Consider the following 19,685-nt stretch of genomic DNA (forward strand, 5'->3'; position numbering starts at 1 on the left):
CAGTGTGCATTATTATAGTGGTGAATAGTGGTAATAGGGTATAGTGTGGTGAAAAATAGCGTTCGTACCACGGGCAGAAAGGGTTTTGCAGCTCTCGATCGATTTAAGTTCTCGACTTCGTCTCGAACTTAAAAACTATCTCGAGCCGGCAAAACCTCATTTTCGGCCCTAGGTACGAAATATACTATTTCACCACACTATGATGTTTTTGGCTGTATTACATACGTTAATTGGTGGCTGAAAGTTACGTTTTGCTGGCCATGCCAGCTGTCATCGAAATTTGGGGACCGAGCAGGTTTTTACAGGCCGGGGCCGCAAAATCAGCTGTCCGCTTACTTACTTAAAACATGAATGCATTTTTTAAATACACAATCAAAATCCATAGCATTGCAATAGAATTGTGTTATTGTCGCCGTTGCCTAGCAACTATTTATTTTTATTTTTGCTGATTCCTCAAATTATTTCTTTACATAACCTTAAAGTTGTAGTTGTGTTGACTATCAGTGTGCATTATTATAGTGGTGAATAGTGGTAATAGGGTATAGTGTGGTGAAAAATAGCGTTCGTACCACGGGCCGAAATGGTTTTGCAGCTCTCGATCGATTTAAGTTCTCGACTTCGTCTCGAACTTAAAAACTATCTCGAGCCGGCAAAACCTCATTTTCGGCCCTAGGTACGAAATATACTATTATAGACAAATTAGAAAGTCTGCAAAGGCTTGGTACCCTAAACTGGTGCCTTCAGGAGCAGTCAATCAGCAACTCTCTAAGTTGCTCTTGGCTGCTACCACCTGGTCCTCTGGACATCTTCATTGAAGCTGAAGTTTGCTAAGCAGCTTACTTACAGCAAGAAGGTTGCAAATCTGTGGAAAGAAAACTTGTCTTGGGCAGGTAACTACACCATTGCCAAAGCCATTGCTGCATGTTTTATTTATTTATTTATTTATTCATTCCAACGGCAATCGCCATTTTACAAAAAAATACATTAGACAAGATTTACATGCAAGAAGATGGTACAATAGAAAACATCAATAAATGAGTAAGAAGTTTGGTGGTGGACAGTTTGAGTAAAATGTCAACAGTTATAACATTGTGAAAAAAAGTAACAATAACAAGAAACAGCGTAAATAATTAACATCAATATCAATAACAAGAAACAGTGTAAATAATTAACATCAATAACAATAACAAGAAACAGTGTAAATAATTAACTACAATAACAATAAGTGTGAATAAATAATTAACATCAATAAAATCAGTAATCTTCAAAATGACAACATTGTATATAATTAACATTAATAAATTTACTATACATAACAATTATAGACTATGGCAATATATAACAATATAATAAACTGTGAAAAAGCTAACGTAACATAAGAACAAAACTATATAACAAAAGGATGGATCTGGAGGGAGAAAAACTTTTTGATTTCTATCTTGCTGACAACAAGACATTTCATCACTTGACACTGTTGAGCGTGTGGCCCTCTAAAGGCACCACCAAGACACTCCAAGAGCACAAATCCCATCACTTGACACGAATCAGCACTTCCCGGCACCCAGCATGTGGCCCTTTAGAGGCACCACCAAATAACCAACACTGAGCGGAGAGGTGTCAGTAGAGCAGCCTCTGGACATCACGTCTGAAGGATGCTGGTGACGGCCCAAAGAAATCCAAGTGTGGGCAGACGTCTTTGCTAAATCTCAGCAGTCTGGAGATTCCGATGGTGCTTGACATGACCTCAGACGTTCTTAGCGCAGAAGTAGTTTTCAGTTTTCACCAAACACTTATTTGTTAAATTCCGCTCCAGGGGTGAATGTAAACATAAGGAAGAATACGGTATCAGACAGAAACAGACAGCTTCATTATGTACACAGGTGGCTCCCAGTAAATCGATGGAAAATCACGCTTCTGACACAACAGATACTTGGGTATAGCTAACTATGCCTACCCATGTCCTTGACCAGGTCCAGGAGCTGAGCAGGCTGCGGCCTGGTAGAATTGGCAACGTCGCAAGTGGTGTTGTTTAGTGACAGACGTCTCATAAGATAAAATGGCAGACAAGTGACATCAGCTCATTAATTTCGCACTTTATTGTTTAAATTTATGAACATAAATTTATTAAAATATTGAAAATAAAACATACCTACAGAATTGAAAACCGAAACAATATGAATTAAAAATCTATATCTGTACATTTTTAAGCGGAGTCAATATTGTCATAGTCCAGTAATCAATCCGGTGGGGCACACGGAAGATTTCTTAGGTGCCGTTTGACGTCACTAACTGCTGCGTCTGAGGAAACAGACAATTTTATAATTTTTCTATTATTAAATTAAACTTTCATAACCTAACCAAACCAACCAAACGTGCTGATAATGGAAAAATCGAATGAAGGTTTACTAATCTAAAAAATAGTTTTGTTCATAAAATAAAATTATAAATGCCTAAAATTCAATTTTATAATTTTTTAATTATAAAATTAAACTGTCATAACCTAACCAAACTAACCAAACTTGCTGATATGAAAAAAATTGTTGACAAAAAGTTAGTGCTACCAGCGGGATTCGAACCCGGTACATTCGGATTATCAGCCCGACACGCTATCCACTTCTCCACCGAGGCCGATGGCTCAAAACCGTATCGTTGCGGCAATGGTGTTCCCTCAATGTGACGTCAGCAGTTAGTGACGTCAAACGGCACCTGAGAAATCTTCCGTGTGCCGTTCCGGTAATCGATCTTTCGTAATAACACAAATACCATTTATTAGCTGCTTCCAAACAACACAGCTGTTACATCATTACTTGCGACGTTGCCAATTCTACAAGGCCGCGGCCTGTAGTTAAAGGCGGCCGTGGTCGTGGGGCGTGGGTCCCATTCCTATAAGACTAACCATATTGGACCCCTCGAATACTTATGAGAATCCATTAAGCTAGGCTGCATGACACTTCATAAAGCCCAGAAACAAGAATCTAAAGATTGCAGAAAGAACAAAGAAAAAGAGCACTAAAAAAAGTCCGATGTCCGAATCCGAATCCGAAACGAAACACTGTCATATATTTACATTCTCTAGGTTTTGTTCTACTTGACTTGTATATTGTATGTATTTGTAATTTTTTTGTGTAGGTTAGAAAGAAGTCCTATTTAGGTAGTTTATTCCGGTAAGTTTATGTTATTGTTTACTAACTAGATTATTGTACATGGCATCATATTTTTAGATTATGTGAATAATTTGATTCCTCAAGCACATAACTTTCATTAAACTCTAACGTTATAAATAGCCTATTTCTAGAGAAGTATATTCTCCATTACAGGTAGGCCTAGGCCTAGTTTAAGTAGCCTATCACAATTTCTTAAAAAAAAAATATTATTCATAATTTGAAATTTATTCTTAATTATTCTAAAAGCCATGTAGACCTATGGGGTACAGTTTCTTAACTGGGCTACGCTAATATCGATTGAAACTATCGATTCAATTAGTAAACCTTCATGCGATTTTTTCACCATCAGCAAGTTTGGTTGGTTAGGTTTGGTTATGATGGTTTAATTTTATAATATATATATTTTAAAATATTGATTATCAATCAATATTTTCAATTCAATAGTTTCAATCGATATTAGCGTAGCCCAGTTAAGAAACTGTACCCGGCCTATGCAAAATATTTTAAAGTGAAAATGTAGCCTAACTTTAGAAAATAGGCCTACGCTTTAAGTCACCTGGGTGTGTGTTAAATAAGTTTTAATGTATTTATTTATTTATTACATACACGGCAAACACCATTTTACAAGAGATTTGAGTTGAGATTAATACAAATTTTTTGTGACTTAAAGTGAAATAGTTAAGTGCGATCAATAATTTATATTATAACAAGTATGAAATACTAATAAATAATATGAAATACGATAACAACACAGTTTTGATGAATAAATATTCAGTAGACCCCCTCTTAACCGACCCTAATGGGACCGGACCTACGTCGGATAACTCAAAAGGTCTGTTAAAACGGGCAATCAATAAAATCATAACATAATGAAATGCTATTCATTTGGAATTATATAATCAATATTTTGAAGTCATACTTGCATTAGTTATCAAATAAACTACTCTTATCTCCTTTTTCGTATTGATAGAAAAGTCACAAATAAACACAAAACACGGTTAAATCTAATAGGCCTACTTTCAGTGGAACATATTATAATACTAGGCAACAGTCAATAAAATTCCTATCTTAATAACTTTAGTACTGTAATGTATTAATTGATGCTTTCTACATCCATCGTAATACAGTACAGAACCTTTTTTCGAAATTAAAGATACAAGCAACCATTTTGTTACGAGGAACAGGATGTTTATTTATAACCTCTCACTGTACGCTCGAGCGAGGCACAAAAACTAGCTTGACCTTGGAGTTGTTAACCCCCCTTCCCTGCCCTCCCTACAAGTTGCGTTGTTTGTTTACTCCAACGATACTCCAGCGATAAGATAATCAGTTCTCAAAATCCTTATGAGCCTATAAATAAACGTCCTGTTTTGTAACAAAATGGTCGCTTGTATCTTTAATGTCGACAAAAGGTTCTGTACTGTATTACGATGTTTTTGGAAAGCATCCATTAATACATTACAGTGCTAAAGTTATTTAAATAGGAATTTTATTGACTCTTGTCTAGTATTATAATATATTCCACTGAAAGTACCGGTAGGCCTATTTGACTTAACCGTGTTTTGTGTTTATTTGTGAATTTTCTATAAATATGAAAAAGGAGATAAGAGTAGTTTATTTTATAAATAATACAAGTATGACTTCAAAATAATGATTATATAATTCCAAATGAATAGCACTTCATTATGTTATGATTTTAGGGATTGCCCGTTTTATCCGACCTTTTGAATTATCCGACGTAGGTCCAGTCCCATTAGGGTCGGTTAAGAGGGGGTCTACTGTACGTAGCCTATGCCTACATTGCATTTTAACTTATTATTTGGGTAGCCTATATCTTTAATTTGTAACAACATTTGTTGGGTAGACTTCCATTTCTGTTGGCACAAACAACCAAATGAAAGTACCTATTATCCTATTGTTTCATTCGATGTATCGTTTGGTTAGGTTAACCTTACCTAACCAGCCAAACGATATATCAAATAATCGATATATCGATCAATATTTTTAATCGGTTGTTTGTGTCAACAGATACGGAAGTCTTAGTTGCAGAGTTTGCACCTTTGAGTTAAAAACACTTGCTTAAAACCAATATTTGCAACAATTAAAGAAAGCTATTTTGTTAAAAACACTTTGCTGGTGTCATTAGCTTAGGCTACAGTACAGCTGGCACTTTTCTTTCCACAAGCAGTTGACAACAAATCAAAGAGGAATGTAAATTATATGAGGCTAGCGTTGACAACATTTACTTGCTCTTAACTTTCATAGAGTTTTATTTTTCCCCACTGCTTGGATCTTTACCAGGTGTCTTGTGTCACAGGATAATGAACTAGTCAAACTTGTAATCTCACTGAAAGGACCAGAGGTTGACAAAAACCATACATTAATGGAAGTTGATGAGGCAGTGCAGGCCACCAATGATGATGCCAGTGAGTGTAAGCGTTGCGCTGTGCAACTCGGCTACTGGGAAGACAAGTATATCCACCATCTTGTCCGAGGGAGGGAGAGGAAAGCACCGGAAATCAACAGAGGCTACTTTGCCAGAGTTAAAGGAGTTGGAATGCTACTGAACAAAGTTTTAAAGGTATGTTAATAGGCAAATTATTTTGTTTGTTTTTGTTCTGTAATGTAAAAACTTTTGTAACTGCAAATTACTAATTTCATATCAATCTCTGCTTTCAAGTTCTTCAAAAAGCTCCCTGCTAAGATTCGGTCTAGATGAAAGGGATTTCAATGTGGCTATGACAGATTACAGTACTTCTGAGTAGGCGTACCTAGACGGCACCTACAGAGTGAGGCAATTAATTGAGCGGAGCGAGCAAAGCTCTTTGAGATCGGACTTATGCAAACTTTGTAATGGAGATGGGAAATACCGTCACTTTTCAGTAATAGTCAGGAACGTTCTTTAGTTTTTTGGTAATAGGTGAAATAATACTACCTATTATTTTTGTCACCTTCTCTTTTTTATTATTTCCCCTTCCAGCGTTATACCTCTTACTACGACGTTATAAAAATAATACGATTCTCAATAAACTACATGGTGTCTACTCTCCAGGAAAACCGGGAAAACTCCGGGAATTTTTTCTTACCTTGAAATGTCCTGGAAAACTCCAGGAATCCACCCAAACCTCTGGAGCCCGGACATCGGAATCGTTGGCTAACAGCAACACTACCGCTTTTGTTGCCGAAATTGAAACGAGCATTGGAAGCATCGGAAACGATTATCGGTGTCGCCGAAACCGCAGGATATGCTCACGGGTATTGCCGCGATCGCGGGAGACGATTATCGGTGTCGCCAAAACCGCAGGATATGATCGTGGGTATTGCCGCGATCGCGGGAGACGATTATCGGTCGGTGTTGCCGAAACCGCAGGATATGCTCGCGGATATTGCCTACGGGTGTTGCCGCTATCGCGGGAGACGATTATTGGTATTGCCGAAACCACAAAATATGCACACGGGTGTTGCCGCGATCGCGGGAAACGATTCTTGGTGTTGCTGAAATCATAAAATATGCGAACATGTTTTGCCGCGATCGGTTGCAGGTTTTGACGAGACTGTAAGTTATGCTCACTGGTATTCCCACGATCGCGGGAGATGATAACTGGTGTTACCTACCAGTTATACTGTTTTATTATTTTGTATAAAATATTATTCTTTGGAAAAGTTTTGTTTCAAATAAAAATTATTATTAGGGGGTTGTGATTAGTTGAGCAGGGTTGCGATTAGTTGAGCGTGTTCCGATAATAGCTCTTAAAATTGAAGAATTTGTCTTTAATCTCCTGGAAAACTCCTTGAATTTTTCAAACCAGGTTTAGTAGACACCATGAACTATTACCTAGTGCTCGCAATTAATTAATAGGATTATATGGTCAGCGTTATTTCACTTGTTTGTACTACAATGTTACAAAAATAATATGATTCTGATCAGTAAGCTATTACCAAGCGTTTATTAATAGGATTACTTGGTCAGTGTTATTTCACTTGCTCGACCTTCCAGTTCAGAGGACGTTACAAAAATAATATGATTCTCAGTAAAATATTACCAAGCGTTTACTGTTAATTTGTAGAACGAGACGGTCAGCGTTATTTCACTAGCACTAGGTTCAGAAAACATTAGAAAAATAACAGACCTTAGTAACCTGTTACCAAGGTAATAGGTGAATCTTCAGTAATAGTGTTATTTATCCTATTACGTTACCTTAACGCCCACCACTACTTTGTAGTAGAATTATTCAACAACGGCTGAACACATTGAAGCTTTACAGTACAATAGCCAAAAAAACTAATTCATTTACTATAGCCTAATACAAACTACATTTTTAAGACAATACAAAATGCTTTTGCGGCAAGAAGGCAAATTAATGGGAAGTAATTTGATAATTCGATAAGTCAGTAATCTGGATTCAGTTACATAATAAGAACTTTACCGTGACTCATACATTTTTCTATAATTTGAATAGGCTACAACTTTAAAAATGTAGTTAGTAATCCTATTTGCTACAACTGTCCGGATATTGCTATACGGATGGCCTACAGATGGCCTACTTTGCCTTCTTTAATAGTATTTAAAGCTACGGTATTTTGCTGTGGGGCTGTGGTCATGATGTTAGCAGAATCCTGCTCCTACAAAAAAAGGCTTTAAGAATCATTACTTTTTCTAAGTACAGAGCCCATTGCAAACCCTTGTTTATTCAGGAAAAAATACTCACTGTTTTTAATTTATTTATTTATGTGTGTCTTGTTTATGTAAAGTTAATATTAATTCTGTAGCCTTGAGATCACATTCACATAGTCATTTTACTAGACATAGGAATAATTTAGAGTTACCGGTACCTTTAGTCAGGCTAACAAAGTCACAAGAATCTTTTTCTTATATAGGGTTAAAGATGTTTAATCGTTTGCCAGCTGAGGCAAACTGTGTTGATCTTAAGTTATTTAAAAGTAAACATTTTTGCTGGTTATTAAATCACCCTTGAGTGATTTTTTTATGTCTGACATTTATTCATTTATTCATGTAAATTGTCACAAATTACACCATATACAGAGGAGTTTCCTCAATGGTAGATGACATGTCAAAAATATGATACAAAAATGTTAAAAACTAAATTAATGTAACTTAAACATAATGAGAAAACAAACTCTCCACATGAACCATTTTACAAACCACTATTACTTTATAAAATGAAATCCTCTACTGAATAAAACATATGGCTCTTTAGATAGTTAACAAGTTTTCTTTTAAATGCTTTGGCAGAAGATTCATTGCGAATATGAGAAGGTAGTTTATTAAATAATCGGCTGCCTGTATAGAATGGTGTCTTTTCAAAAGCTGCTGTTCGATGTATCGGCAAAGAAAGATTACAATTACGTGTAGGATAGTTATGTGTAGATTTTAAAAGAGTGAATTTGTGAAAATTTTCTTTAACAAATAGAAGGGTATTGATATTAGGTTTTAGTTTCTGACTGATGTAGGCCTTAAATCTGTAACTTACTTTGTTGTTAAAATTATTTGTAGCCTAATTGATTAAATGTTATAGGCCCTAATTAATATGCTATCCACTGGACATTTTATCCTTGCAGATTACTGAGACTTCTTAGCCTCAGTTACTCTCATATTGACCTCAACTATACAAAATGTTCTATTTGTAATTTGTTGCAATAAATTCTTGATTCTTGATTCTGATTAGGTATGTTTCCTATATTCTAGAAAACTGGACAGAAGTGTCAGATCATCAATCTTGGAGCAGGATTTGACACGTTGTACTGGCGGCTGAAGGATATGGGTTACACCGTTGTCAACTTCACTGAAATCGACTTTCCCAGTGTTACATCTAAGAAATGCTTCTACATCAAGAGGAATAAGACACTTCTTGATGAAATATATGTTGAAGGTAAATAGTCTTTTGTAAAAGATGACAGACCTATCTTAGGCCTGCCTAAACTCGAAACTTTATAATATAAAAATAAACCTTTGTTTAGATATTCATAACTACCCAAGAGGAGTGTTTAATGTGACTGTTTGTCAGATGGGGAGGTAAGGTTGAGTGCAACAGATCTCCACGCAGGCAACTACCACGTGGTCGGAGCAGATCTTCGCAACTTGGCTGAGGTACAGCACAAGCTAGCACAGGCTGAGATCAGCTTTGACATTCCGACCATCTTCATCGCTGAATGTGTCCTTGTTTACATCGAGACAGCTCTAGTCAGTCAACTACTCTCGTGGATTGTCAGCGCCTTTCCCACCGCCTTCTTCATCAATTATGAGCAGGTAGTTCAGAGTGTTAGTATAGACTATTGTATTTGATATTTTTCATTTTTGTTGAATTATTCTTCTAATAAATTTATTGAGCGAATAGATTATATTTGTACGATAACTATATTTGGCTCGCAACATAGGCTATGTGTTGGAAACATCTGTTAAAATTGTCACTCTTTGTGGATGGCTTTATGCTGTGAAATTTAAGGCTACAGTGGTATATAATTGTAAATTTGCTGTGTGGTACAATCAAGTTTTGTTTCTATAATCAGTTATTGTCTAACTGGTTTCTTTAGTAAGTATATCAAAATAGCTACAGCCGTTTAGGAAAATTTGCTAAAACACTATCTCTTCTGTAAGCACTGACACACTACCCAGTTGCAAAGTCTGGAAAGAGTAGGCCTACTCATATGAGACTAAAATGCTTATCATCCTGGATTTTCATTTGTTCTCCTGGTGTTTGTCTTTAACAATATGTCCACTTCTTGATCTTTTAAACCGTAAACTCAGGCAAATTCCACTAGTACAGGGTGATTAAAAGAATGGTGCAAAACCAAACGTTTGGTATGTCTGTTTCCGTGATTTCAAATAACTGATTGTTACACCAATGGAAAGGGTGTGTTTATAAGTTTGTTTTGACAAGGTTATGTTTTGGCTCAATTGCTTAGTTGAGTAGCACAAAGCCTGCCAACAAAATCAAAGAATATCAACATGAATCGAAGCTATTATAGTAAATAGCTGAGCCTTTTTGCTTGTCAGTAAGCTTCAATGCTTTTAATAACTGAAGTTTGTCCTGGAATTTGTCTCAAACGCTTGCGTAAAACCATGGACTGCTTTACGTGAGGTTCCCTACCAGCTTTAATTTGTGCAGAGTCCAAAAACCTCGACAGTCTTAGCTTTGATTCTCTCCACAGCGCCTGGCGGAGTCTGAGGACGGCCCAAACTCTTCCCGGCACACAAAAACATCCAACTGTCTTGAATTGCCTCATCCAACGAACCTTGCAGTTCCTATGTGGAGCCTCCTTACTAAATTTTGTCCGAAAGTTCCGCTGAACACTAACAATAGCATTAGTATGAGATAATTCTAAAACATAAAATGCTTTTCCCTGTTTTGTAGTACCGTAGCCAATTGTTGGCAGATTTTGTAATACTTAAATAAACAAATGAAAGAAAACACTACCTTGTCAAAACAAACTGATAAAAACGGAACACACACTTTGCATTGGTGTAAACATTCAGCTGTTTGAAATCGCGGAAACGGGCTTACTAACCGTTTAGTTTTGCACCATTATTTTTTAATAAACCTGTATATACAATATGCTAAATATTTAATTTTAAGTTGGTTAACATAAAGTTAAAACGTTCATAATTTGATATTAAAACCATTGTAGAAAAAGAAAAGGCAATTAAATGGTGAATTAACATAGTTATGAAACACAGGTTAATATGGGGGACAAGTTTGGACAGGTGATGATGAACAATTTGCGAGCTCGGGGTTGTCCGTTGGCCGGGGTCGAGGCTTGTCACTCCCTCGATAGTCAGATGCAGAGGTAAGCTAACATCGTAATGTTTTAAGTGCAATATGGTGGTCTTCAGGGTCAAACCGTGTCAAGTTAGTGGGTAATTAGGGCTGACGTTTTAGCCTTGTAGATTGCTATCTTTAGAGCAGTCACAGAGCACCGCTGACGTCTTCAGGCGGAAACAGTTGCCCAAGTAACCTGTGTAATTTGACACACAGTTTTACCTCTAAATGCCACAATATTGCTGCCAAGTGTGACCATCGATGTCTTGCTTCTAGTAATTTGTGGATTGCCTGATATCAGCTTTAAATTCTTGTTTATTGTTTATGATTTATGGTGGGGGTAGGAATGGTACCAAAAACTTTCCTTGGGAAACAAAACATAGAAATTAAAAGAAAATATGTAAACTATTTATTTGTCACTTTTATTATAATTTACATTGTGATTTCTTTATATGAATCGATGCTATATTTTTTTAGCTTTTAGTTTTATTTATTACAGGTATTTTAAAAGTTTTCAGAATATGGAACAATTTACTGTTCCTTTTTTGGGACAGGAAAAAATATAGAAAAATCTACGACTGTCCCATTTTTCTGTACGACAGCTCTACAAAGTTCTTGGATGAGCAGGAGCTGTTGATACATGGAGAGAGTTGACATGTGTGTTTGTGATCAGGTTTGTAGGGACGGGATGGGACGGCGCGCGAGCGTGGGACATGGTCCAGGTGTACAACACAATCCCTGCCAGTGACAGACAGCGTATAGAGCAGCTGGAGTTCTTGGATGAGCAGGAGCTGTTGACTCAGCTGTTTCAGCACTATTGCGTGGTCGTAGGGTGGCACGGTCCTCTACTGGCCGACGTGGACATCTCATAGCAACCACCTCCAGACTGGCACACCACCTTCACTGACAAACTCACCATCTAGCACCTGCCAACCACGCAAGCACAAATTACTTCAGCTTTGTTTTCTTTTAGTTTTAGTCAATTTGCGGATTCTTGGTCAGCTTTGTGTTTCGAGTCAATTTTAGAGGGCTGACAAAAAATTACGTGAGAAAATATATCTAACCTATAAACCCCTGAAACCGTTTTATTTATTTATTCATTTCTTATTTAACAGTACTTAAATGAGTTGTTAAATCCCAACTCATTTATGATGTATTGATTTTCGTAAATTCGTTGAAAACATTGTCATTTATTTGTCTAAAACGTCAATTATATAGTTATTGTTTTACAGTAGTTGTTTAATATTCTGCAGACTATGTCTATTTTTAAATAATGTATTTCATAATTGATTTTACCTGAAAAATACAGTTAAAATAACATGGAATGTTGGCAACCAACTGGTGAATTATTGTACTTATATAGTTAATTTTTACTCATTGTCTTAAAAAAACTGTTGCACAGCATCTAAGTATTCTGTGGTTTACATACACTCTACATATTTCAAATTTGTGCCAATTTTTACATGTGTCAAGACGTATAAAATGATCAAATGTTTGTTGTTTTTGTCATCGTCACTTTGTGCATCGTGAGTAACTACATTAATGTCTACAATGGTTGGAAATACTGACAATCCCATTTTAGATATAATGATAACACTGTACTCAGTCTTATTGCATAATCAGTATTGCCAACTTAAATGTGATTTATAATGAAATTATATTTTCTCAAACTATAGACTTAACTTTTATAAAACTTTTGTAATCAATATTCTACTGTAACAACATGAAAAAATGCAATTTTCACAGTGGTTTATGTTGGTAAAGTCATGACCATACTTAATCCTTCTCTGTGAAAACTATGCACCTCCCAAAGCAACTATCTGTCTTATAATAACAAAGTTGACAGTATTCACATCACATTAATATTTGTTGTATCATTAAAATGTAAAGCAGTGCTAATTCCGGTATCAGAGGCACATCTCTGATGTTGGGTCCTAGTTTGAAATAGTTAAGATCTTGCATAATTGTGTACCTACCAAAGTATAATCTTTCAGGATAACTGGTCTGTTTGAATGCAAATTTTAAACTTAAACTGTCAGCAAGATCTACTAATTTACATACAAAAATTGGCTGATTTTGGCTTATAAAAAGTACAAAGCGTAGAAACCCCCAAGTTTACTTATATTCTTGCTATATACAGGAAACAGTGTAATGTTATTAACAGTATGTCTTGGAAAACGTTTGGTGTTTAAAAAATACATAAAATATCAAACTTGAACTGTGATATATCTATGTTTTCAGATAGAAGTCTTAATTTTTAAATAAACAGTGTTGAAAAATATAATGCATCTGTCAATGCTTTGTAAACTACTTGATTTAAACATATCTATAGACTATACTTATTTAATACGCAAGCAGGTTTTTTGTGACAATTACTCCTCCAAAACTACTGGACCGATTGACATGTTTTTGTTGCCATTGGTTGGAAAGAGCGTAACGTGAAGTTGTGCAGGAAACTTTCTTTTTAGGGAAATAATTAGAGAGTGATTCCTTGGGGACTATTAAAGTTTCGTATTTCTCCATAAGATTAACATGGGAAACAAACATTGTTATGAAACTCCACCTTTTGTCAGAAATTAAAAGTGAGAAGAACATATAATTGTAAACAGTCTATAAGTTTGCTAATTTAACAGTTTGCTACAAACATTTACTGACTTGGTTGAAATGAAATATTTACTATTTGAATTTGGGTTGGCTTAAATATTACAATGTAAAATACCCCCGCCGCAGCAAACCTGCAGACTAAGCGAATTTCAACTTGTCTGATTACATATTTACTCAAAAATTTCCATAAATAAGACATATTTATTCCCAATGTAAATAACATTAGATTTAACGAGTGCTTAGGTTTGCTGCTACAGGGAAGGTAAACAGTGTTTTTTGACCAAACGTCAATAGTATAGGATGAAATAAATAAATTTGCCAAATTTGCATAACATATATCTATAAACAAGTAAACTACAACAGTTTTCATTTTCTCCATAAGAATAGCATGGAAATTTTAAATTTGCATTTTTTTGAATTTTCTCCGTAACCATTAGGCATACACCGATGCTTCAATATACTAAATTATTTATTTTTTTAAGCTCTACATAATGGTTGGGAAAGAAATTCCAAAATTTTACGTTTTTAGGGCCAAAAATGGGAAAAACCCATTTTTACCCCACAAAACCCCCCATAAACCCGTGTTCCCATAGTCCGATCATGCTGGTTCGCAAACTCGTTCGAATAAATGTAGGTTTACACGTTTCTACCAAATTTCATCAAAATCGGATGATTTTTGTTCGAGTTATCGTGCTAACGGACACATATATATAAATATATATATATGAATTTGAACGGATGGTGTTTTTGGTCTCTGGGGACCTCAAAATGAAAAAGTAAATCGGTCTCGGGTCCAGGTCTTACCATGAGACCTACGGTAATAGCTTATTCCCTATATAGGAAATTTGCTAAAATCGAGAGAGCCTGAATAATTTGATATAATAAAAAGAAAACTGAATTAACACTGTGCTGCATTTCTTAGTAATCCTTGAAAGAACCGATTTGCAAACTATGGAAACATAGGAAAGTCATAGAACACCACCAAGAAGAAGAAATATAAATAATGTTTTTTTAGAATTTATAATCCTTGTTATGGTCAACCTAATGCGGCTATGAGTAAGGCTGTTTGTAGAAAACACTAAAAAACAAGATCAGCTTTTGAAAATGATAAGATATTTTCAAGAAATGTTGATTATATCGATCTGTTATGTGTTATGTACATCTTGAGTATTTCCATATCTTTAAGTCGACTCTTTTAAAGTCATCAGAAATTGTGACTGTTATTCGTTTTAAAATAACGCCTGTAATACTTAGCAATTGCTCGAATTCAAGCAACAGGTACACTAGTTCTGTTTTAAATTCAACAAGAACTTTTATAACACAGGCACATTTTATAATGTTTAATCAATTTTTTAAAATTAAAATTCACTAAATAAATTACAGTATTAATCAGTTCATGCATATTGATCAATACTAATAGTCAAATGACCAATGCCCTTACCCAATCAATCCTTTGTGATGATAATTTACTAATAAAAAATACAATAATGATAATGTTTCAATTATTGTACATTTAAAAAATGAATGTATTTCTTGGCTGCTTAAATCAATAGTTTTTGGTCATCTAATATATACGTTGAGCCTCATGAGTGGTATTTTGTTTTAGACATAACAGTTTAAGAGCCCAAAAATTGGCACAAGTTGTATACCTTAGGTACTGGATTTACTCTTGGTAATAGCATTTAGACTTCCCATCTATATGGACCGGCTGTAGCCCATTTTTTATTAAAAATGAATGTAGTTGTGTGAGCCAGTCACAGAATGTCTAAAATTCAATTTTATACCTTATTTTTTGTTGCTGACCAGGTTGATGGGTCATAACAGTTGCTATAACTCATCATAAGTCATTACCTATGTTTGACTTGGTTAAAAAGATTGTGTATTCGATAGAATTTAGTAATTTAGATCAGCGCTATCTGTAGGTGGCTCACATGAACTACGACGATTTTGATAAAAAAAGCTGGCTACAAATTTAACATGGAGATGGAATGTCTAGTCAAAGGTAATAGTCAGCTTATGTCCCAATAACTTTCTAATAGGTTTCCTTTAAACAAATTTTCAACGTTTTTAAGTTTTTTTGGCACACTTGGCATTTTGGGATTGACTACTCAATTACTTTATAATATGATTTTCAATAGTATACAGGTTGTGTCACTGGCTCTTAAACTATTAGCAAAACTAAATTTGCAATTTATCTTAAGATGTTTAGTTTCCCATTTCACGGATTGTATTTACTGTATTTATTGTGATATGATACTCATTGTGAATCCTGACCTAGAATTAATATGTTTTGGTGTAGTTTATTGTGTATATATTTGACCATTGTTCAATGTTAAGTGATCATTATTTCTTCTGTTGAATCGTGTGTATAGTAATAAAATTATTTTGAAAAATTAACAAGACATTATTATACTGACCCTCTCTATAGATGAACCTCTCTATAGATTGATTTTACAGAGTCAATCTGGTCCAAATATCATCAGAGACGATGTAAGATAAATCGAGTTTTAAAACGACCACCTCTCTTCCCTACTCAGCGCATAGGGAAGTGAATAATCTTACTCTTGATGGCCCATACATTAGCAGGCGATATATAGAGGCAGGTGATAAAAGGGGATGTAGACAAATTTTTTTATGAAACCAAAAACCTCTTATCTTATCTAACAGGGGCAGGCCTAGACTATGAAGCACTTCATCCATTGCGCACCCCAGACAATTGTTTTCTTGATGACCTTACAAGTTCAGGTGTTTAGCTTCCCAATTAGTTCCTCCTCGGGAAGATATCTTCCTCTAGCCACATTACCAAGAGTTATCATTCTAGCATCAGAGAGCTCATCACAATCAAAGAGCAGGTGATCGGCTGTCTCCTCTGACCTATCACAGTGCCTACAGATCGGTACACCATCAAATAAGCCCATCTGTTGTAAATGTTTCCTGAAACGCCCGTGACCAGTCTCAGTTCTACAATTAATTTGATTCTTCGCCAGTCTATTCTCAAGAGGTCAGAGGCAACCTTTTTAGAAGGCCTTAACAGAGTAAGGTTGCTGACCCTAAGAACGAAAGTATCAACCCAGCGTTTGCGATGCTCTTCTTTGGCCCATGACGCAATCGAAGATACGCTAATTTGTGAAATGCCACAGAAGGGCTGTGGTTTCCAAAAACCTTCCAAAGTTTCAGTGGTATGGTGAGGTAAGTAATAGTATCCAATGGAAGGTGGTGTGTTTCAAACCAATATCACTTCAAACATTTTCCTACAGATCGACGAAGTTGCTCTTTTATCGTAAGCTCATTGGATTTAAAATGTAACTAATAGATAAATATGTTGCTACGTGATATTTGTTAACTAGGTGGTTATTCACGATAAATATGTCAGAATAGTGTTTATGTAGGAGGATGTGTGTAGAAGTGTAGTAAAGTTTTTGTCCGCATCACTCAAAAATTATGATGTAATTGTCTAGCTACTAGCTAGTTGAGTAACCAGAGTTCTCGCCTTCAAATCTGGTTTGTTCGCAAGCCAGATCATTACCAGACCTAGATGCCATTTGTCATTAGGCCTATTTAATGACGATACACAACGAAAAGGATTGATAGTAAGAAGTCCAGGGTTAGGTCCGTTCTTGTACAAAAACCATTATGAAATGCCAATGCCTAGAGAAATTTAAAAGAAAAACCCACTGATCTGAATAAATAGAGTTATATCGAAATACTGGACTCCTTATTTGCATAGGACCCAGCTGCTAGTACTAATTGAAAACCGATTGTCTACAATAAGTTGATTGATTTTGGCCAGCTAGGTGTTTTAATTGAACAAATGAAATGGACAAAAAGCGATGAACAGTCCATAGGCTGTGGGGTAGAGTCTCAAAATACAGTAAGCATATATTTTGTTCATCTGATTAATTACAATTCATTAAGAACTGTAATTTTTGCACCTACAGAGAAAACTGTGGTGTTAATGAAAAATAATTAAAGCTGTAGCTAGTTTAAGAATAAATACCCCCGCCGCAGCAAACCTGCAGACTAAGTGAATTTCGAATTGCCTGATTTGATTTTCACTTAAATACATTTAAATAACATAAGGTTGATTGAGTACCTTGGTTTGCTGCTACAGGGAGGGTAAAAGATCGTGTTTTTTAGTAAAATGTAATAGCTTAGGATAAAATAAATAAATTTGCCAAGTTTGATCAAAATATATCCATAAGAGAGCAAACTACAACAGTAGTTGGAAATTTTAAGTGTACAATATTTTTGAATAATATCCGTAACCAATAATTGTACAAAAACATTTCAATATACTTGAACTATTTTTTTAAGCTCTACAAAAGGGTTTGGTAAGATATTGGGAAATTACATGTGTCAAAAATGGGGAAAACCAATTTTACCCCATTAAAGCCCTTTCCCATGGCCCGATCGTGCTGGTTCACGAACTGATTCAAGTTTATACCACCATACATACACCTTTAAGCCAAATTTCATCTAGATTGGAAAAAAATGACTCAAGTTATTCACGTTCACGCGATACATGTTTGTACATGTAACTTATGTTTTTATTATTCATATATACAAATTTGAATGTCTGCCTACAGTGTTTTTGGCCTATAGGGACATCAAAATGAAAAATTAAATCGGTCTGGGCCTAGGTCTTACCGTGCCACCTACGTTAATAGCTATAGGGTGATTTTTTTATTGGTGCGGTTTTTAAAACTAAATAAAAAAATGAAAAACAACTTGCATTGACATAAAAATGCATTTATTTGAACTACAGTGTCATGACATTAACGTTTAAAAATGATTTCTGGCATATGGGCTCCATTCCGTTCGCGTAGAAAGCCCAATCGAGAAGTCCAATATCTAGAAGTACAAACGGAATGGAGCCCATGTGCCAGAAATAAGTTTTAAACGTTAATGTCATGACACTGTAGTTCAAATAAATGCATTATTATGTCAATGTGGTTGTTTTTCATTTGTTATTTAGTTTTAAAACCCGCACCAATAAAAAAATCACCCTTTACTTCCCTATAGGGAAATTCGGTAAAATTTAATTAGTAGTAAAGCCACCTGCAAAGTATGTTGATGTGAAAAATAGCAGATTTCTTTATACAATATTTTTTTATCCAAATTAAAAATAGTCACTTTTTATCAACTATATAACTTTCATATCGTGCTTACCCGTCTAAGTATGACAAATTAAGGTACAAAATGCAATTTTTGTCAGTACCTCTATGATTGGTAAATTCAACTATAATCAAATTTTAACAAAAATGTTTCAGCAACACGTCCATTCAGATAAGATAGAAGGGATGTCTACGTTAGTATCCAATAGCCAATGTCACTACTATACATAGCCTCAGGAGACATACACTATCATGTATAAGTAAGTATAACAATTAATACAATAAAAAAAATTAAATACAGTAATCACCAACATTGTTTCAGCTCCTGCAATACGTTGGTTCGCTTTTTCAGTCCACAGCAGTAAGAGTATTTGCTTATTCGTTGATTGCAGGCGTTGACTTTATAGTTAGTAGAGAAAGAGAATTAGAATCTTTGAATGATAATGCAAAATGTAATGATGTCCTTGTCTTATTGAGACACCAATCATATATCTCCTTGTAAAGAGGCCACATCAATCAGGACCCTATTTGGCAATGGCAACGACAAGCAAGGTACTGTACAAAAATAATTTAGCAATGTATTCTATAACGTTTTACAGCAATTTTACATACTTCATGACTAATTTTCAGTTTTGCCCTTATACCAGACGTAACAATTGAAATTTCTCTGTCAAAAATATCAAAGAAAGTATGTTACAATAGCGGAAATGAATTTATGTTTGGAGTAAGGTAATATTTTACTGAGTTTATTACTTCTCATTGTTCTGATTTGAACTGCAATGCAAGCCTTTTACGCATTCGTAAGTAAATGTTCAGCACCAATGTCACAGATATACATTCTCATGAATATATAATCAACGCCAATGTAGGTAAATAATTGACGTATGTCCTATATATACGTTCTTTCTTTTCTTTCGTATTCTGTTTAAAATTTCAATTCAACCATCTAATTTGCTCTATGGTTTTGAACCTTGAAGTTGTTGCTCATAAGAACATTTTCCAGCACTTCACTATTGGTTGCTTTT

The 19,685-nt window shown here is 35.1% G+C and overlaps 1 protein-coding gene across 1 annotated transcript; it reads left to right on the forward strand.

Annotated features, from left to right (window-relative positions):
- The first annotated feature begins 3,069 nt into the window (after window positions 1-3,069).
- Window positions 3,070-15,937, forward strand: LOC128990087 (leucine carboxyl methyltransferase 1-like). The gene is made up of 6 exons (XM_054412323.1): window positions 3,070-3,164; window positions 5,482-5,745; window positions 8,872-9,055; window positions 9,191-9,432; window positions 10,861-10,970; window positions 11,616-15,937. Exons 2-6 carry the CDS (start codon window positions 5,548-5,550, stop codon window positions 11,812-11,814), a joined length of 933 nt encoding a protein of 310 aa, XP_054268298.1. The 5' UTR covers window positions 3,070-3,164; window positions 5,482-5,547; the 3' UTR covers window positions 11,815-15,937.
- Window positions 15,938-19,685: the final 3,748 nt, after the last annotated feature.

The sequence above is a fragment of the Macrosteles quadrilineatus genome, unplaced genomic scaffold (genome assembly GCF_028750875.1).
Source record: "Macrosteles quadrilineatus isolate MER2022 unplaced genomic scaffold, UCM_ALF_1.0 Scaffold_3__2_contigs__length_128488019, whole genome shotgun sequence".
Lineage (NCBI taxonomy): Eukaryota > Metazoa > Arthropoda > Insecta > Hemiptera > Cicadellidae > Macrosteles > Macrosteles quadrilineatus.